This window comes from Thermobia domestica, chromosome 6 (genome assembly GCF_964235325.1).
Source record: "Thermobia domestica chromosome 6, izTheDome1.hap1.1, whole genome shotgun sequence".
Lineage (NCBI taxonomy): Eukaryota > Metazoa > Arthropoda > Insecta > Zygentoma > Lepismatidae > Thermobia > Thermobia domestica.
In genome coordinates, this window is record NC_137459.1 from 160,136,665 (window position 1) to 160,159,373 (window position 22,709).

Here is a 22,709-nt window from a genome sequence, read left to right on the forward strand (position 1 = left end):
CAGTTGAAGATGAAGTTTATTTATACATTATATTGTGTATTTTATTGTAATGCGATACAAATTTATAAGTTCACATATAACTAAAGCAGAAATCTTCATATCATATCCGATATGATTTCTTCGTGCGAGGGCCTACCCCTCTTCCTACAACCCTGTCTTCCAAATAGCATGAAAGCTTTTTCAACATGCTGGCGAAAATGAATGAGATCTATTATGTTTTTTTCGGGAATTTTATATGTATGCCTTTTCTGCGATATTCGAGCTGAGAATTACTAATGGCCATATCCCCGCATGCGCAAACAAAAATAATGTTTATTTCCTAGACCGAATGAAGGGAGGGTATAATTCAATTAGAAAATTAAATATATCCACTTCTCCCAAACTCATGTTATAGTGTTATCACTTTTGGTTCAGGAACTTTAACATATTGGTCTGTTTTCTTGTTCCATCTGCACGTGTCTTTATTTCCAATTCCGACGAAGTTAGCTACTATAAGTCCATTCCGAAACCCTGGCTCCTAGCACACCGTAACCCGAGGATGACATAAGTTTCCCATTATTAGATGTATTCCAATAAAAGTTTTAATTTCATCAATATTCGTGGAACGGAAATTCGCAATATCTTTGAACTGCGTAGAAGTTTGTTGCAAAAACCATATCCTCAAGGAGATCTGAAGTGAAATACCTTGAGTTGGGTTTCGTAACTCCACGGTGTTCACAAAAGATTCCATAGGCGGTGTCTCAAAGCTGGGTCCTTGTATCTAAGTAATATAATTTTTCTCGGTTAGACCTTTGGCACAAAAATACTGCTTTAGAAATTATTTTCCAGTTAGGCACGTATGAACATTATTGGTAACGCTCTCAGTAACTGATTGCTTACTATTGACGTTCATATAAACAAGATAATTATTTGATTGTGAGTCGAGACTCGGATTGTTGTCTGGTACAGGAGTTGATTCCAATTCTTCGACGTCCAGTAACGATTCAGATTCTTCCCCTGAAAAATAAGCTCTAAAATCCTGGAGCTCGTCACCTTCTTCGTCAAATATATCTTCTAAATTTGGTATATCACCACTTTCGATCAAAACTGAATTTCATCAAACTGACAGAATTTCATCAAAACTGAGTTTCTTTCTGTTTGCTCTAACTCCTGATTCACCTTTTCCACAACACCGGAAGTATTCTTTGTCCATTTTTGAACGAAAAAAGATAAAACCTTTCAAACGTGTAGCATGGAACTTAGCAAACGGAGTACACAATGCTTTGTTCACGTTTAAATCATTCTCGGAATCCGAACCGATCAGGCAAATAACAGTCACATTGTCCTATATCTAGCACATTTTTTAAAAACACGTTGAATGAAACAGTTTGAGTATAAATTCCTCAAAACTAATTGATTGATATATTTTGTATCTAATTTATCAGAAAAAAATAAAATTCTCGAATTTACTTTTGTTTTAAGCCTCTCGACCTGTTTTCAGCGGAGCACGTCTTCGATTTCATTTTTTAATGAAACACACCTTCAAAGTATGCATTACAACAAATACAATTTTGTATAATTGTTGTCGAAACTTCCGAATACTAAAAGAGAAACCTTCAAAGATACGACAGGATCAATATTAGTATGTGAAACTAAAATTTAAGAAAAAAGAAGGTTTAAAATCATTGTCGTATTTATAGGGCAAGGTGGTGAAAGGGTTAAACGATAATTATGTTTGAAATATGTTTGTTGTGCTGTATGGTTTCTAATCGTGGTCGCTTACTTTGAAAAAAGAACAGAGACTGAAAGTATTTGATAATATAATCCTGAGATAAATATTCGAACCCAAGAGGAAAGCAAATGAAGAATGGCGGAAACTTCATAACGAGGAAATCCACCATTTATATCGTTTACCTAACATTGTTATTATTTTAAGTGAAGTGGGTAAGTGATGTCAAAATGCAAGAAAGTAGGAACACAAACCAATTTTTAACTGAACGTTCAATCGGAAAAAGATTATTAGGAAGACCTAGGGGCAGATGAGAGGACAATATTAAGATAGATCTAGCAGAAACATGAATAAAAAGCTTAAACTGGATCCACTTGACTAAGGACGGAAGTCAATAATTGAGAATTTCTTCGAATACGGCATTGACCCTCGGGGTTTCACAGGCCATAGAGCTATTAACACGGAGAGAAAAATTGAGCGCATTTAGATGGAAAATACGTAGATAACGGCTACAGGCTTCTTCTTTGGCGTTGCTCCTGCCGCAACAGGAGACCTGCAATCTGGATTCTGTTGCAAATTTTCTGCACTGCATTCGGTCCAGATCAGTCTACATAATGCGTACGTACTCCTTATTTTCGTGCATATGTTTCATATTGATTTACTTGATGTTGCTATGCTTCCAATTCTTTTCCTCGTATGCTTATTTCCGGCATAAGGAATATCCAAATCAAACACAAGAATGGGATTGTTTAGTGTCGGTACACAACCAGCTAATGTTTATCTAAGTACATAACCATGATTTTCTGTATCATGTACGTACTGACGGAGGACACACATGATTTCCGTATATTTTCGACTGTACAAATTAGTCCTTTCTAAGTAACAAACCTATACAATGCCTGGTAGTGACAAGACCGAGGTGGATAGGTTTGGTCCCCTTGTAACGAGATGCAGGAATTTTCATGTATCAGATCGGTTGTGTCTCCTGAAGTGTGGCAGGTTTCGTCGTCTTGTTGGAACCATAAATTGTAGATGTTCATTTGACCCAAACGGGACCAAAGGAAAACAGTGAGCATCGCACGACAACGAACTTCATTCTCCATGAGAGCCCTTCCTTGTTCATCTTCAAAGAAGTAAGGACCGACTAAGAATCCAGTCTAAATTCCACACCAAGCCGTAACTCACTGAGGATGCTCGTGAAGCGCTCTTGGTTTCTCTGATATCTCAAAATATTCGGCGTATTCAAACAGCAGTTTAAATGGAAGTGAACTTCGTCTGAGAAAATGATGCGCTTTGCGAAACCATGTCTCTCTCGTTCCATTTCCAGGATCAACTGCGCAATTTTCCGTCGTTTTGCATTGTCCGCTGGTTTAAGTTCTCGTGTTAAACGAACTCTGTATGAGTGTAAGTGCAAAATTTCGTTAAGATTCAGTGAATTGTTGCTGGACTAATGCGCATTTCTTGAGCACCACGGCGATATGATTTTCCTGGACTCACAGTAACAGAAAACATCTGCCTCACTCCGGCTAGCCGTCCAGGGCTTTTGATGCCTACTGTTGAACCAGTTTGTTCAAATTTCTTTATCAGCCTATGAACAGTGGATTCATTTGGTGTATTGTTATGTCCAAGAATCGTACGGAATATCCGAACAGTTTCCGCGAAACTTTCACCATTCTTGTAGTGAGTTTTTACAATCTACACTAGCTGTTCCGTACAGTATCTTTCGATGACAGTATTCCACAAACACTGTATTCCACAAAAGTACAATATCAAAACATAACCTCAATGATTACTGATAACAAAACATGCAAAAATAATGTTGCCAACAACAGTAAATAAAATAATGAGTATTCCGGTGTACTTTTTGAGATACTCTTTAGTTCCAGAAATGTCCTTGCAGCTGGTCTAGTAGCCCCGGATTTGATCATGGTCCGAGATTTGATTCCCAGTGAAAGAGCATTAAAACAAATTTGAATAAATTAGAGTGATTTGGATTCTACCGTAAGTTGTATGTCCACGCATCGTATAATCTCGATGGTGAATAGGGACGCTAAGCTTCATGAAATAGCTAGAAGAGTTTCCAGAAAATAACTACAACCAAATATGCAAACGAAATAGACATGTTTTTGTAAAAATATGATAGTTCTTTATCAGTTTGTTTCCATTCGTTCTTAAATTTCCTGAGCATTATTAAATTTCAGTAACCATTATGGCTTGGCAGTAAATTTAATAAATGTCTCCCTACCTAGAAAGTTGCCAACATTTTCCTGTGGGCTTGTGTCTGTTAGTGACTAAACTGAAGATCTTGAAAGCGCTGTCTATTGTGTTCTTTGTTTCCATTACTCTCACACTTATCGGATCAATTCCGCCACTGGAGTGGAAACCAAAGAAAGAAAATAAGAAAGAAAGAAAGAAAACTCAATTAAAGGATACTTACAGTGAAGCCATTGGATATCTATCGTCTTTGGAAGTGCCAAATCTGAGTTATGGCACCAACATTTATGTTGGAAATATATATCCATCTTTCATGAAGAGAAAAGTACGAACTCTTGCTGAGACTGTCTCTATTTTATATATCCATTGAGAATTTGTTACTTACTTTTGTATTTAAAAGGTTTCAGAGTGTCCAACTACTAACATATTGAATTGTGTAAAATAATGAAAAAGAAAGATCTACAAGAAAGAAGTAAGAATTGGAAAAAATATAGACAATGATAGCCCGTAATTACAATTGTTATGTATATTACACTTATGAACGTATATGTCAATGTTAGGAATAAGTGTGTCTCTCTTACGACCATCGTGTTACTGTCCTTAACAGCACAATTACATAGCAGTCATATGCCTATCATGTTCCCACAGGTACATGGGAATGTGTCCAGTATGTGCTTTTTGTACCTCTGAGAAAGAAATCACATGGATGACAAGTGATAGTCACAGTCTATCTCCGCCCCTAGGCGCATGCTTGACATGTACCTTGGGAACGTGTCTAGTATGTTCTAGGTATGTTCCCCATACCGTAAGCGTCAATGAACCACAAAATTACTCCCCCAAAATACGTTAAATCTCCTATATGCGTAACGTTTACATTAAGGTGAGTCTAAAAAACACATTAAAAAGTAAAAAAAATGTACGCCACGGTGAACTAGAACAATCAACCTTCGGATTACTAGCCGCGTGCTCTTCCGACATGGCCACGGAGGCAATGAAGAGAACATCGCTTGTAGAGAGAGAAATTGTTGAGGTCTTTTGAATTTGGCTAATCAGAGTGCTCCTTTTACCGCGTATATTCGACGATAACCGTTTGAGATCAGATAAAATCTGCTCTCCATGTAATTTTATAACAAAATGACGAGTGTCTATTTACTTTATTTCATGGTTCTTCCATATTCACTTTCAAATGATCGGCGAGAGTTGCCACCTAATAAAGTTGATGCGTTAGTTGCTTCTAGTACACAATCGCTTAGAAAAAGAAGCAATAAATGCATCAAATGTGAGAGATGAATTTAGAACACCTAAATGGCGCATGCCTAATACATTTTGTGCTCTTAGGGTATCTGAAACAGTATGTACCTAAAGGGCGTACCTAGAACATGACAGATATATGTCCCAAGTGACGACATGAAAACAAATGACTGTGAGAGTGTGCAACTGAGACAGGTATATAAGTGCTATATTTGTGGTACACAGTTTCAAATATCAATTAGGTGTAACAAGTACATAAAACTTAGGTAGCTGAAGTACATACTTAGCACATGAATATCATATGTGCCAAGTATCGGGTACCTAAAAAGTAGCTGGGACACCTAAATGGCACATGCCTAGCACATCTTGTCCTGTTAGGGGTATATGTGTCACTGCTAAGAGAAAAACTACAGATACAATATGGTATCATACCATATATTTTTACATATAAAGTGCATAATTAAATAAACAATTTCTTCCACCATTATAAAGATTATGGATTATACAAGACAATCAAAAAAGTTCTTGCCATTCTAGAGCAGTGTTAAATCAAGAGTAATACAGTAAACGGTACGTGCCTTTCGGTTTCGATGTAATCTCCATCAGCATCCAACACCTTTGCCAACGTTCTTGAAGCTGCACAATACCCTGGTGGTAAAACTTGGCGTGAATCCAAGAAAATGTCTGTAAGTGCCTTCCCCCCGGTCCCCTTCATTTACGAACAATCTTCCACGGGGGTACTGGTCGAGGGTATGGAACAGGTGGTAATTGGTTAGCACCAGAGCTGCTGAATATTGTGTACCACAGTGTCTCCCTGCCAAGTTGCTGAAGGGTCTCCCAGGTTCTCTTTGCTACACGTGGCTTGGCATTGTCGTACAGGAACACCATACCCTTTGCAACTTATAGAGTAGAGGTCAGCAGTCATGGTCTGACCAAGGAGCTCACAATGCACCATTTGCCGACAATTCCACCATACAGACAGTATAACCTTTCGTGGGTGCAGAGGTAGTCTTGAAGTGTGTGAAACAGGGTCATGTCCAATGTCTGGTGCTCTTGGAAGCGTAATAGAGGACCCACTTTTCATCACCAGTGAGCAAGCGATCAAAGATGGGTATGTTCATGTGCCGAGTGAGCAAGGACAAACTTGCTGTCACTCGTTCCTTGTTGTCTGCTGATAATGTGTGGAGTACCAACTTGCTTAATATATTTGACTTCGTTATCCCATGTAGATGCAATCTGACTGTTGGAGGGGAAACATAGAACATTTCTGCAAGTTCATCACATGTTAGAACACTGTTCTCCTCGATGGACGCTTTCAGGTCCTCGTCATCCAACATATATAATCGTCTATTGCGAGGTTCATCCTAAAGGCTCACATCACAAGAACAGAATTTCTAGAACCAATGCCTGGCGGCTCATTTGTCCATTGCATTCTCCCCAAATGACTGGCATATGCGGCGACTTCATGCAGCAGCTGGCAGGTCAAATTTAAAGTCCTGCAAGAAACGCACACGAAGAAGCTGCGTTGATATGTCTATTTCTCTTCGACACTTGACGAGCTATGATTGCTGTGTGTGCAACGTGCATGTACTATTGAAGATGAATGGTCAGAGTAGCTCCCGATCGATTGACTGGCACGTGCGTCATTTCGTTTATTCTCTGTGAGCGCATAATTAATGGGAAGTTAAAAACGGTAAGAAGTTTTTTTGATTACCTTGTAATTGGCAACGAGCAACATACAAGTCATATTTTCTCAAAAACTCATGCGTCTTATTTTGTTTAGCTCGATGTACATTGTGCTGTATCTTATTAGCCATACTCTGTGTACTGTTGTTATAATTAAAATCTTCATGAGACTGGACTTCAGGATTAGTTGCATCTTTTAACAGGTACCATGAATATCGCTACGGCATACATTTTTGGATCTACAAAAATAAACTTATTTTTAGTCAATTTCTTGGAAAGTACGCATGAGGATTTGAAGTCCCCTATATAATTTTGTTCATTGAATCTATCGACTGGTATATGGCTCATCTTTCTTTATTTTTGCTTTCGTTAGACGAAAATGATATCGTAGAATTAACCATGTTGCCTTGACAAACAGTCAATATAACCAGGTATAAATCATAAAAACACGTCATCACAAGTACGTTCTACACAGATTATACTTGCGTTTCATTCAAATCAAAAAAGGCGGAATTAAAATAATTATATAAAGGAAATAAAATGAATATATTAATCAAAATAGTAGCTTCTGATTAGTTAGTCCGCTTTGTCTTTATGCATTGTTGTGCAAAGGGCGTCCAAAAAAGTTTTGCATAATGGGCCATAACCTCGTTAATTATTCAACTAGAGCCATGGAATTTTATGTGGACGTACGCGTGTTCTTTGTGTACATACACGTTTTACTCAATGTATCCTTCATCCGCTGTGACACATTTAGCCCAATGTTGTTTGGATGCCGTAAATGCCCTTTGGTTAAACCCTGAACAATGATTATTACGGCACTGTTTCACACAAACAATGAGTTCTTGGTCACTGGAAAACTGCCTATTATGAAGGTGATCCTTCAAGTAACCAAACAGAAAGATATCTGACTGGGCTACATTCGTACTGTAAGAGGGTAGAGGAACCACTTCCCACCCTATACTTCTGATTGTCTGCTATGAGTGTTTGACAGATTGGATTTGTTTCTAGTCGCTTGTGAGCAGGTGTGGCATCCAACGGGCACAGAGTTTTCTGTAACCTAAAGAGTGTATTAATGTTAGAAATTCTACGCACAGATAGTTAAGTCGCTACAGAAAGCTGTCGTGTGGTTACACATTTGTAAATGTGGTCTTTGTTAACGTTGTTCACTGCAGTTGATGGTCTGTTTGGCCGTGTTTGGTTAGTAGACTGAAGTCACTACTGTGGAACTTTGTATCCATTACTGGATATTAGTGTGGTCCACCGTCTCATCCCCATATACAAGAAGCAATTTGTGTCGAATGCAGAGTAACCACCGGTCGGTATCCGGTCGAAACACCGCAATGACGAAAATTGCCCGTGAACAAAAACAGCGCATGTAAATACAGAATGAACTAAAACAGCGCATGGACAAAAAGCGCGCACAAACAAAAACAGCGCATGCAAATACAGCGTGGACAAAAACAGTGCATGAATAAAACCGCGCACAGACAAAAATAGTGCATGCAAATACAGCGTGAACAAAAACAGCGCGTGGACAGAAGACACGCACATACAAAAACAGCGCATGGACAGAAACCGCTCACAGACAAAAGCAGAGCAGGCAAATACAGCGCATGGACATTTTGCACAGGCTTCGATCGCGTTCAAACTCACTTCTTCAAACTGGGCTCGCGCTCATTCGGGCTCGCGATCACTTCCCTCGACTGTTCTCGCAATCACTCGTGTTCGCTATCACTTGGGCTCATGCTCACCTCTCTCGACTGGGCTCTCACTCACTTGGGCTCGCACTCATTCGTGCTTGCACTCACTGTTCTTAACTGGGCTAGCGTTCTCTTCTATCGACTGGGTTCGTGCTGACTTGGGCTCACGCTCACTTCTCTCAATTGATTTCGCGCTCACTTCCCCAAACTGGGATTGTGCTCACTTGGGCTCGCACTCGCTTCTCTCGACTGGGATCAAGCTCACTCGGACTCGCGCTGACTTATCTCGTTGGGGCTCGGAGCTGACGAGCGTCAGTCTTGCGAGTTTGGACACCTATGAGAAAAACAGTGCATCCATGGGCCGCAATAGACATCCTTTCCCAAAGCAAATATTGTACGATTTCTTATATTTCAATAAGTAGTATTGCGTTTATACTTTTTATGTTGCGTTCTCTTTATAGGTCAAGTCATCATTTCGTTTTTTATATACATAGCGCATTGGTGTACAACCTTTACCTTCATATCTATTCCGTCTATCAAAACGAACTTGGTACACTAATTTTTAACCCCAATAGCATTTTTCAAGATACATTTGGATTGTGTGCTTTTGGGACCACTCCAGGTTGAGCCATTTTTTTTTAGAGAATTTTTCCCGACATTACCCCAATTTTAAGTGTTCAAATATATTATGGGTGTAAATACATAGCACCTCTGGAGAACTTGTTTCATGCTGAAGAGAATGAACTATAAAGCATGACTTTTCAATATTCAGTGTTGATGCAATAGCTTTTTCACAGCGATCCTACGATTTTTGTTATGCTAAGAGAGTTAATGGGCCCCAGGGACTTTCTCCGTTGTCCATGGCACCAAACATTTGTGCATGCACATAGCTTTGTTATATTTATCGAATAGCCTAAGTTTGATTCGCATTCCGGAGGACATATTCATGTCTGTTCCTTGTGGGATCCGCACGTCATATGAATACGGTAATGCGGATAATGGATTTTGCTTCCGTTCGCAGACATTTTTTTCATTAAATGTATTTATAAATTTACTATTTACACAAAACACACTTTCCGACACCGTTTCCGAAACACACGAAAAAAGCAACGAACCGCACCGCTCTGTCGATGTATCCGGAGTTCGTATCCGATTTTACCCTTGGATATATCGAGTCCACTCATACATTTTTTTTCTGGGACACGCGGGGTAACGACGTTCCTGGGGGAGTCCTCCGGTCCAGAAAGATTCACAGCCACTCTTTCATTCATTCAGCTACACTATTATAAACATCATTCCTATTGCGGTGTTTTTTTCCGTTTTGTTTACAATTTTAATCATTTGTCCCAGTACAGGGTGTTCAGAAAGTAACTATGCAGTTCGTAACTTGCCGTATTTTATTTTCCATAAACCACTTTAAACAAATGAAATTAACTCGAAGCTAAACTTTAATGTCATGGAAGTTATAAGATATGATGGAAGTTATCGCCTTGCCCTTCAAGACACAGTTGCATACTTAATGAATGTTCTTGAGGACTTTGTACAGAACATCGGGAGTGATGTTGCGATTTGACGTGTCAGTTCACCTTGGAGTTTTGTGTGGTGTGCGGATTGCCTTCATATGCCTTACCCTTCAACGTACCCCATAGAAAGTAATCCATTGGAGTCAATTCGGGTGAACGCGGAGGCCAGAGTCCTTGAGAGATGATGCGGTCACTGAAGATGTCCTGTAAAAATCTCATTGCTTGCGTGTGGTATGTGCAATCGCCCTATCCTGTTGGAACCAGGTATTCTCAATTTCGTTTTAATTCAGTTCACCTGGGAAGGGCTCCGTTCTGCATTTATGATGTCCTGAAAGAAGATGTTTTCAATGATGCGTTTACGAGTCACGGCGCACCAAACACCAACTTTTTGACCATGCAGTGGGGACACATGAAATTCATGAGGATTTTCCGTACTTCATACTCAACTATTCTGGCTATTCATGTAACCGGAGAGGTGAAACCATACCTCATCCGTGAAAAACGTTTTGTCAAGAATCTCCCGAACCATTGTCCTGCAAGAAGGAGAGGAACCAGTTTCAAAAGTTCACACGCACCGGGCGATCGGTGGCTCTCAGTTCATGCACGATTCATGCACGACAGAAATTTTGTACGGATACGTGGAAAGTGACTTCCGGAGAATCTTGTGAGCGAAATCCACGGACACGTGGGACTGCTGAACTAGTCGTCTAACCAATGTCTTTGGACTGTGCAGCATCACGTCTTACACCTCCGTCACCTTCTCTGCGGATGTGGCTGTGGGTGGCTTACCTGGTTTTGGAACATTATGAACGCTTCTGGTATTTCTACACCTGGTAATGAGGTTCCGTACAACATTGCGGTTATGCATCTTCACTCCTGGGAACTTTGATGCAAATGCAGCTTCTACTGCTGAGGTAAAATTGTCTCCATTGCGAAACACATGCTCCAGAAGAAACACTCTTTGTTCAATCCTAAGCATTTTGACGTTTATCCCAATGATGCCACACAAGATGTTGGTCTTGAATCAATCTAGACCCGTGAACAAATAGAAATACATGGTCAAATATGGTTCAAATACGTTAAACAATGGAAAATGTTGTATTATTAATTGACAATCAGTCATCACTTAGCATACAAGAACATGGCACTGCAAAGTTGTTTTCTGAACACCCGGTATATCTTTCTCTTCTTAATTCTGATTAGTCATTTGTTATTTTGTTTAATATCCTATAGTAGTCTTCATTAGCTATAATTTCGTTTATTTCTTTCCGTTTTATTTAATCTCTTTCCACTAGCCGTTTTTCCAGTAATGTTTATCATAATACGTGATGTACTGGTGTGTTTGTTTCTTCGCATTGACATTTTAGATGCTCTATTTGTTCCATTTTACATAATGCGTGACTTAGTATAATCCTGACTGGTAGTAATCAGCAGTAAGATAAAGTCCATACTAAAGTTTGAAATACTAAAAGTTAGCGCGATATAGCCAAAAATCGGGTTCAGCGCAAGAGCTAGTGTGCTTTACTAGATTAGTCTCGCAACTATTGCCTTAATGTTTGCTTTGGTAAAGGATGTGCATTGCGCGCCATGCATGCGCTGTTTTTGTTATAGGTGTCCAAACTGGCGAGCCTGAAGCTCTCGAGCTCGGCACTCTCGCTCAGCCGGGATACTAGGGCTCAATAATTCAGCGCAAGTCCCAATAAGAGTTTGTCCGGTCTAGAGAAGTGAATGCGAGCCCGAGTGACCGTGAGCCCAGTCAAGAGGTGTGAGCGTGATCCCAAGTGATCGCGAGCGCCTGTGGTTGCGAGAACAGTCGAGGTAAGTGATCGGGAGCGCGAGCCCAATTGAGGTAAGTGATCGCGAGCCTGAATGAGTGCGAGCCCAGTTATGAGAAGTGACTGCGAGCCTTAGTGAGCCCGCGTTCTAGTAAATGCGAGCCCACTTAGAATTAGTGAGAGCGAGCCCGAGTGAGCGCGAGTGCATTCGAGAGAATTGAATGCTATCCCAGTTGAGAAAAGTGAGCGCGAGTTTAGTTGAGAGACGTGAGCTGTAGTCCGAATGAACGCGAGTCCACTTAGGATTAGTGAGCGCAGGCTTACTTGATAGAATTGAGTGCGAGCCTGTGTGGCAGCAATTCAGTTTGGGGAAGTGATCGCGAGCCGAGTTGAGGAAGTTAGTGCGAGTCCGAGTGAGTGTGAGCTCAGTTGAGAGAAGTGAGCATGAGCCTGAGTGAATGCAAGCTCGAGTGAGTGAAAGCTCGAGTGAATGCAAGCCTGAGTGAATATTAGCCCAGTCGAGAGAGATGAGCGCGAGCTCAAGTGATCACGAGTGCCAGTGATTGCGAGAACCGTCGAGGTAAGTGATCGGGAGCGCGAGCTCAATTGAGGTAAGTGATCGCGAGCCCATTTGTGAGAAGTGACCGCGAGCCTTAGTGAGGCCGAGTCAGAGGAAATGCGAGCTCACTTAGAATTAGTGAGAGCGATCCCGAGTGAGCGCGAGTCCATTCGAGAGAATTGAATGCTATCCCAGTTGAGGAAAGTTTTTTGTACATGCTTTTTTGTACATTTGTACATTTATACATTTGTACATTTGCATGTGCTGTTTTTCTACATGTGCGGTTTTTGTCCATCCTTTGTTTTTGCCTGCGCTGTATTTGCATGCGCTGCTTTTGTCTGTGCGCGGTTTTTGTTCATACGCCGGTTTTGTACACGCTGTATTTGCATTCTCTGTTCTTGCTCATCGCTGTTATTGTTTGCGCACTTTTGACCTAGAACTCCACCAGTCTTGTACAGGCCGATCGTTGGATGCGGCTTTTTATTTCCTTCTCAATTGTGCCGTATATCTAAAGAGAGAAAGAAAATTCGCCACACAACTTCAGTATAAAGGGCACAGATACACACACACAAAATCTCATGGTCCTAGTTCAAGTGCAACTATTAAAAAGTTATGGTCCTTTGTGCAAAACTTTTTAAACGCCCTTTGTTAGCATGCACTCGACATAAAATCGCTATTGTCTGTTGTATGATAATCGTTTGTTTTCTTTCTTTTTTCTAAAATAAGAGTTTGTTATTAATTTGCTTTAGATCTTTTTAAATGAAATAAAGTATGAAATTTGAAAATTTTCGCTACGCAAGGAATGCTGCAAACATCTATGGAATGTGAAGAAATATTAAATGGTAAAATCCTATAATATTTTTATTTATTATTAAAGTAAGTTAAAATTAATGCATTAAACATTTTATGTTTTCACTCTGATTTTCCTAAAATGTCAAATTTTTTAATCATTGCGACTCAAAATTAGAATCATGTTTCTGACTTTGAAAAGCAATTTTATGTTTTACAAAATAGTTGCAGATCATTTTGAAGTTTGTAATTTTGACATCCTAATTAAAAAAAAAAAAGTTTGTTTTTCAGAAGTAGTTGTAATGCAAAGTATATCATACACACGTATGTATATTCAATTTTATATTTGCATGGTTGGCAATTTTGAGCTTTTATTGAAATAATAAAAGGATTAATAAGCGAACTCATATCATGACGAGTGTAGGACACTTTTTTTGTTTTGTTTTGTGAAACAATCGACCCTTGCAGAGCATATAGACTTATGCGTATTCATATCAAAAATATCTCTCTTGTGCCGGCAATTATGACCAATAAAGTTGGTTCTTGTATTCTACTACCGGAAATTGCATGCACCGGAGTCCAATAAAGTTCTGCGACATACGCTCTCGAGACAAATTTCAAGTTTGAAAAATCCATCAACAGTATTGGCTACCTTCCAGGGATTTTCTTCTTGAGTTTTTCGCATGAAACGCACTGCAACCTGTTGGCGGAAGAAAGACCATGTTGCTCAAATATACAATATATAGCATTGCTTCCTGGACCTATTTTCCGTTTGTTGAATCCTTTCTACTCACTTTTCTTTGCCAAGCTCTTTGCATTTCTGTGTCAGTTGCTGAAATCGATCTCAATGTTTGAGAAAGTTGCTTTCTGTGACAGTAGTTTATTATTTGTTCCAATATTTTTCATTGCTGAAAAGTGGAGTTTAAGAAATTAAAAAAAAAAAAATAAATGCAATGAAATAAAAAGAAAGAAAGAAATTCAACTATTACTTTAGTTTTTGATAACAGAGTTCAATGATTTGTATGTGGCGGATCTATCCCAGGGCCGGGAGGCCTAAGCCCCTCAGTTTTTTTTTGAGTGACAAAAGTAATTAAAGCTATTATTTATATATTTTTGAAAGTTTGCTGTAAATGTTGCCTTTTATTCTCTAGTGGAAAACGTTTGGAACATTAGATATGGTTTCAGTTGAAGTTTTCCTGTTATGCAATGTGTAAAACAAACTTGAGGTCCACAATCTCAAACAAGCAATGATATCCATCGGGAGAGATTTAAGTGGAAAACTTCTGCAAGACCCATGAAAAATTGTAAATGAATTTAAAAACATAGGTCCAAATAATGAATGTTAGAATGGGGTACGATATTCCAGGCTTGATATAAATATTGGTCGAGTTAAGCATAAGTTGTCGATATCTGTCTGGTGGTCAAACACCTTCTTACCATGATTTACACTTGGTCGATAGAACTTTAATCCGGAGGCCTAGCAGCCCAATGTACATAACGTGTACCAGTAGAGCACCAAGGTTGCTATGAAACATGGGGTAACCAAAATGTCATGAGAAGGGCGAAGGATAGTATTGTCGACTTCACTAACGTATGATGCATTAGGTATACTTCTCTGAATGAAGTCAACTGGCAAGTAGTATGTGTAGTTTATTACCCTCTAAGCAACTTGAATTATCTCGTTCATCTGTACATCTATAGCCATTCACTGCTATCCAAGTATCCGAGACAGAACGACTCTCACTTCTGAATACCACAACCCTTGATTTTCCTCACAACCCTTGATTTTCCTCACAACTGCAATTTTCCTTTACAGTCAAAGATGTGATCGGTGATGACAGGTGTGGAGCATGATAGTTCCGTCCGTAGAAATGTGGTGTTTTCTTTCTCATGGAAACCATAATCATAAATCGCATTCACAATAATTTATAATTTCAGATATGTCACAATTTCCTTTGTACGGTAGTAAGTGCAGCGGGTAAAAATTATAGTCACCTCGTCTAGAACCAACAGTCCATTCCTGTCATTGTAGCAGCACATGAATAAATGCCCATAACCGGTGACTCATAACCATTGCAATTAACTGAAGTGATTGTGCCTGTCGGATGCATGGGAGCAGCTCGTGGGTCGAAGTAAAGATGTTTCAGAATAATAAAAAAGAATCATTATGTTTGAACGTGTCCCCAAGTCACACAGTTAATGAAGTTACCCGATTTGTTGACAAATTAAACTTTATAGTACAATATATCTGCGGGAAATGGTATAAAAGATATGTGAGCGAAAACCATGTTATAACTGTGATTGCAGAAAAAAACTACGCAGGAGAATTGCTGACGTGTTTCAAGCATGGTTAAGGATTTTTTTAACTGGCAGGAATTTCTATAATCAGTGAACAATGTAGGTTCTTCCTAGTCAATTCAAAAATAAAATCACAACGGCGACTTCATGTGACCAACACTTGTAATCGAATATAAAGCACTTATAATTGCAGTACAAAAAGCAGCATCTTTCAATAGGCTTAAAAGTAGAGACATTGGACTGTAGCGGCGTAGAAACGTGCAGTTTTGTCCAGTGTGTTGCATTTCTTTCTGTATATAGAACCGTGCAAGCACCATGTTAATTTGGGCATTCTCAGTGACCGATATTACCATTTCTTCAACATCTTTCTGATGAATATACAGCGGATACTCTCATCTTTGAAGACAATAACTGCCTTGTTCACAATATTCAAAGCATTGGTGAATTATTTTAGTAACAATAAATATCTCGTCACATCTATACCATTCTTCAAATCTCATAGATTTCAATCCAGTTAAAACTTTGTGGGACTGTTTGGAATTTTGATTAAACACAGAAATAGATATGCCTTTATTTCGCTGAAACTACCGGATCTAGAGATTCTGAGAATCTATAAATGTAGATGTAGAATACCTGCAACACGTTCTGGAGGTTATTTCCAAACAGATTCCGGTCGGTTATTCGGACAGAAGGCAGAGCTACGCGTTACTAGGTAAGTTCTATGTGTGGTTCATTATTTGTTTGTCTCAGTTACTAACACCAAGATCTATACAACATTGATTCATGTGAGGAAAATGTTACTAATGAAAGATATATATATATATATATATATATATATATATAAGCTGACATAAATTATTGAGCACTTTCTGTAGGGCTACAATGATTAAATTTGGCATGATTGTAGCTTTCCAAAACTAACCCACAGGAAAATAGCCAAAAGTGAATATTTTTATATTTTAGGGGGTCTAAAGAGGTGATGAAGAATGTCCCTATGTTATTTAAATGGGCCTTTTTTGGACATATAATCTCATGTTTTAGGTACTTAGAATTGGAATAAAAACTTGAAATTGGATATGCTTGTACGTTTTTGTTAGCACTACCTAAGTAAATCAGTAAAAAAAAAAAATAAATAAATAAAACTTTAGAGTGGTTTTATAAGGAACTGAAAATCTTTCCCATGTTATTTATATGGAGCACTTTTACACCTCCAAATTATTGAGCACTTCCTGTAGGGTTACAATGATTAAATTTGGCATGTTCGGAACAAACCCACAGGAAAATTGCTAAATGTGAATATTTTTAAATTTAGGGGGTCTAAAGAGGGAATGAAGAATTTCCGTATGTTATTTAAATGGGCCTGTTTTTGGACCCATAATCTCATGTTCTAGGTACTTAGAATCGGAATGAAAACTTGAAGTTCGGTATGCTTGTACGTTTTCGTTAACGTTACCTAAGTAAATCATCAGAAATAAAAATTTGCAACCGTAGAGTGCTTTTATGGGGAACTGAAAAATCTTTCCCATGTTATTTATACGAGACGTCTTCTACACCCCAAAATGTTTAGGCATTTCCAGCAGGATTAGAACAATAAAATTTGGCATGATTGTAGCCTTCCAGGACTAACCGATAGGAAAATTGCCAAAAGTCATTATTTTTAATTTTTTAGGGGTCTAAAGGGGTATGAAGAAATTCCATTGCTATTTAAATGGGCGTTTTCTTGGGATACAAAGTCTTATCTTTTAGATAGTTGAAATAGGAAAAGAAACAATAAAATTGCGGGTTAAAGAGGTGCGAGGCCGTAGGCCGAGCAAAGACAGTATGTGGGGGCGAAGCCCCCGGATGAGAAGATTCAGGAAATATAAAGAGCAAGTTCACAAAATTCACTTTGATGCAAAGGCCAATTGATAAGAAATGCGAGATCGTAAGCCGAGCAGCCCCGGGGGTCTGGGGGCGGAGCCTCAACTAGCCAAAGGCTACTATATATATAAAGCTGAATGTATGTATGATTTTTGCGTATACAAATCCACACCGTTGGCTTGGTATTCAAAGATAACTGAAAAGGAGAGACCGAGGGTATTCGGTGGTGGTGGTGGCAAAGTAAGTGTACTAACACGAAATGATTACTTACGTATTTCGCCTTTTCGATAAAATCGATTCTTAAGCAACGTTGCATTCCTTGATGCAGGTTTACTTTAGAAAGGCATAATCATTATAGATGTAAATACCAGGGCTCATAGCGAGTCACTTTTTTCTTAACTAAAAGTTACTTTTTTTCAAGTTGGTCCATAAAGGTTACTTTTGTTTTCAAATTTGTTACTAATAGTTACTTTTTGGGGAGGTAAAGTGATTTTTTGTGTGATTTATGTTTTGCATTGGTAGTTTTCTAAGAAAAATATTATAAAAATAAATGAAAAAAGGCAGAAATTTGTTACTTATTACTCTTCTGAAACCTGAAACATGTGAAACAGCCAGCTTTATTCTCACTTCAGCCTTTATTCTTTCTAAAGCACAGTGGATAGTTGGTGGATACTTAAGCTCTCAAGGTGGGGTTGAGAATCCCTCTGCGTCTACTCTTCCTCCTATTATAATAGTCTTTTAGTTTTATCTCGTAATAGTTAACGCTCCGCTCAACGTTGTGTGTGTGTGTGTGTTTGTGTGGTTCATGTTCATCTTGTGTTATGCTTCTTGTATGTTCTTCTTAAGAGTAGGTGATGAATTTGAATATTTCATGGCTTTGAGAACTCTCAATGCTAAGTTAAACATATTGTCTGGGATGAAGAAATTCGGGAAAAGGCCAGAACTGGTTCCACTTACTGAGAAGCTTCTTACATCTGCTAAGTCTGCTTACAGTAACTACAAAGCATACTTAGAAAACCTAAGAAAGGAGGAAACTCAAAAAGAAGTAAAGAAGGAAAGATAAAACAAAACAACAAACAAAGAGAGAGGTGATAGTGAAATTTACAAAGTAGGAAAAGGGACATGATGAGATTTTGGTCACATTTTGGTAAGTTTATCGTGTGCTTTTGGTCACTTTTTCGTGTGCTTTTGGTCACTTTTCAACTATTTACAAGAGACCAGACCACTATAAGCCACGAAATACCAATTTTTGGTCAAATTTCGAGAGACCGTAGATGATATAGAATTTTTCACAGGCAACGCCGAGTATATTAGCTGCTAGTATATATATATATATAAAGAAAAACATCAATATGGTTATTCCTTTCACAAAGTTAAGTCAACAATCTATACAAAAGTCCGAAAATATGATAGAAAAATTAATGAAAATAAGACGACTAGAACAGCTACTATCCAAAGCATTATAATGGCATTTGAATGAAACAGTGATATAATTATGTCAAAATGTTTATCTGTCAACACTAATCTAAGAATAAAATGGATGTGAGGGAGATAACAGTGAATATGGTTTGTAATGATGATTTAACAACACTATCATTCACAATTTATACTTTGAATAGGTTGATTAATATCATAATTGTTGTCTCCGTCAATAATATGACAGATACGTATAACAAAGACGTAGTTTCTGGAATATCTTAACTTAAAAAAGAAACAAGTATGTTCTGGCATCAGTGCAGCAGTCAATTATCCTTCCCGATTATTTGGAAAGAAACTTACTTATGTAGGACGTTCTGCATAACTATATTGCTCACCATTACAATGTAACACGAAGACGGGAACATCGTAAAATGTTCAAATTTTCAAAATATGTAGAACATGGCAGGACAAACAATTGATTAACACGATAGCGAAGTGTAGAAATATAGGCCTGCTATGGTATCCAGTGAAAGCAAGAGGAGGCCGCTGTTTTGGCACACAGAGACACAGCTCAATGTAGATGAAGAGTGGTGTGACCTGTGTGTGTGAATAAGGTGAAAATATGTGGCAGTCGTTTCAGCAGGTTTCGGTTTTTAAGCGCGGACTAATAGTGGCCTATCGCTAGTGTGTTTTATCCTTTACGGCCTTGGTGCTCGTATTAGACGGAATACGGCAACATATTAACTAAATTGCTCTACAAAGGCACTACAAAGCGACACGTAGGATTCCAGTGGCCATGCCAAATCACGAGTCCCTGGAACAGACGGCTTGTACATATGATGCTGGCGGATTAACGAGCCTCATTTCTCACACTGTGCAAGTACTGGAAGCTATTGCACAGCGCTCAGTGATCTGATTCACACTTCTACGTATTCTGGCAGAGCGGGACATATTTGCACGACACCTATTGCTTCTACTTCTGCTAACATGAAAGTCTTTAATGGTGTTGTGCATGGAAGCATACGATGAATGTCAGTACATAATCTTTTCCGACGAATACAACTTCTGTGTGCAGCATTATCATGACCGCATCAGCATCTTGAACTACCTGAACTACCATGGCACTAGGTTGAGCGACACTTTCAATTTACATAGCCACTTCAGTTTGGAACAGGGTATTATTATTTCGGATGCTATTGGATTCCGTGGATGTTCGTGCTTCCAAAGCGTTGATAAACATTTGACCAGCCAGCGGTATATTAACGAGGTGTTTATCCTATTCTTATCCTTTTGTGCATTTCCTGCCAGGAACTATATTCCAGAAGGACAGCACGTGTTTTTACATTGTACGTACTGTCTTATGCTTCCTGGCTGAACACAATGTTTTCCTGTTTCCTTGGCCGGTGAATTCTGATATCTTGCCACTATCCGATTTTTATCCTTTTGTGCATTTCCTGCCAGGAACTACATTCCAGAAGGACAGTACGTGTTTTTACATTGTACGTACTGTCTTAGGCTTCCTGGCTGAACACAATGTTTTCCTGTTTCCTTGGCCGGTGAATTCTGATATCTTGCCACTATCCGATTTTTATCCTTTTGTGCATTTCCTGCCAGGAACTACATTCCAGAAGGACAGCACGTGTTTTTACATTGTACGTACTGTCTTAGGCTTCCTGGCTGAACACAATGTTTTCCTGTTTCCTTGGCCGGTGAATTCTGATATCTTGCCACTATCCGATTTTTATCCTTTTGTGCATTTCCTGCCAGGAACTACATTCCAGAAGGACAGTACGTGTTTTTACATTGTACGTACTGCCTTAAGCTTCCTGGCTGAACACAATGTTTTCCTGTTTCCTTGGCCGGTGAATTCTAATATCTTGCCACTTGAACTTCTGTGGTCGATGGTCGCACAACGCCTCTTACACCTGAGAACATCATCAGCTACAGTTGATAAGCTGTGCCACCGTATTGAAGACCCATGCTTTGCCATATCTCAGGATGATATCCAAATGCTCTCCTCTGGATACGTCGACGTGTTTCAGCAATTCTGACTGCTCATATTCGCCCACATGGTATTCATCGCCATCAGTCTTGGTCCGCTGTCACAACGTTGTGACACATCGCACAAAGCAGTAAGTTTAATCATTAGTTACTTGTACAATAAGGTTTCTGCCTGCCAACTTTAATGCTACTATTTGGTCTTCGTTTTGGTCTTGTATTTTTAATGGGAAGCAGTGTATTTCTTTCAAGAGAAAATTTAAGTCCCAGACAATTCTGCTCAAATTCATTTTTTCTCTCTACAAAAGCTGTTTTAAAAAGACTATAATATTACACATAATCTTACTTCGACTAAATTATCACTGTGAGTAGCAAAATTTAATTTAACGAGAATATTGCAGATAGATGCTGAAAGAAAAACTCTCAAACCAAAATATTTTTCGTATTTGTTTCGGAATTCAAACTTGAAAGGTAAATCGTGTAGTGGCGTTCAGGGAACAGTGATCCTATCTGTAACAGCCTTGCAATGCAGATTGTAATCCCTTCGGGAGGAAACAAACAGAGTGACAGAACTTTCAGACGCTTTTAAGTGAAAATTTAATTTTGTGGTGGGCTACATGGAGAAGCCAAGTGCGCACATTTTGCGCCGCCAGAAGTTGTGAAAACCACTAAACGACTGCATACTGTGCCGCAATAGAGTAAAATGTGATATTCCTTTCAGGGGAGAGTTTTTAAGCACGTTTTCAATATTGATTTCTCACAATATGTTACACGAGCTCTCATGCCGTTAGAGTGGATAGCATAAACGACCAATAACACTAACAATGATTCTTCTATATCACCAAGGAGTTTCAAAAGCAATAGATCAAATATGAGAACACGCAGACCGTCAGCTGAAAGCTTAACGTTATTGGGTGGAAGCTCTTTCAATTGAAACAAAAATACTGACGTAAGATGTGAAGCCATAACGTTTTAAAATTGTTTCTTCGCTTTGTTATTATCCAACATTTATAGACTCTGACCTTAATAACAAAGGGATGGCTAAGGAAAGGACATCTTTTTAAACTATGAAAAAGCCTTTGTTGTTAGAGTTTATTGTTTTATTGTACTTACAATTTTTCAAGAATACTTACCAAATATTGATAAGTTAATATTTTTCTACTACTACACGCAAAAAACGAATTATTTTAGTTTTAAAATGATTCAAATAAGCACAAGAAATATTTACGATAATCAACAATGTAATGCACTGAGTACAAAATATTTTAATCACGAATCATAGATGAAAAAACAACTATTTCTAAGTATTTATAAATACCACGAGTCGCGATTAAAGCATTTCTATTCATACATATCTTTTAATTGCACTATGATATCCCAGTTATGGCAAGATATATACGTAAGTGGTACGTCCTTTTCTTAGTGATTTCGTTCTCAACTCTCAATATTAACAATTTATCTTATGATTTATGTTTTAGCGTTTTTAAATTCCTTCAGCTCCGAATTAATAATTTCATAAAATAAAAATTAAACTATCGATTTCCTATCAAAATAATTAATGTCTCCATATTTTTCGGTGAAATTAATGCTACTTTCGTGATGTTTACATTTGAGGATATAGTACAGTTTCTAAAAAAAAGTAAAAATAATTTGGTTTGAACATTTTAGTAAGCAGAATACTAATATGATTATTTCCAATAGGTTAAAATACAATAATTTCAATTATTTTTTCAAAGCCAGATACCATTGTCTTGCGATCTAAGCATAAGGCTGGCGATCACGAGATATGTCAGTCGCGGGTTCGGGTCCTTCTCAGGTTATGTATGTTTTGCATTGGTTTGCTCAGGCCATGTAAGTAATGTATTTCTCAATGCATTGCTAATTAATGGACAGAACGGTGAGACATAAGACACAAAAAATATAATA

General features: G+C 38.4%; 2 protein-coding genes across 2 annotated transcripts in view; one reads left to right on the forward strand and one right to left on the reverse strand.

The window, feature by feature from the left end:
• Nucleotides 1-22,709, forward strand: part of Slob (Slowpoke binding protein) — an 823,759-nt gene that overhangs the window by 106,781 nt on the left and 694,269 nt on the right. The window lies entirely within an intron of this gene.
• LOC145687352 (histone-lysine N-methyltransferase SETMAR-like) lies at nt 6,205-6,510 on the reverse strand. Its single transcript, XM_081760808.1, has one exon. The coding sequence runs from the start codon at nt 6,508-6,510 to the stop codon at nt 6,205-6,207; it is 306 nt and encodes a 101-aa protein (XP_081616934.1).

Bases quoted from the DNA above. Each gene is read 5' to 3' on its own strand.
- LOC145687352 (XM_081760808.1), bottom strand. From the start codon at position 6,510: ATGTTGGATGACGAGGACCTGAAAGCGTCCATCGAGGAGAACAGTGTT.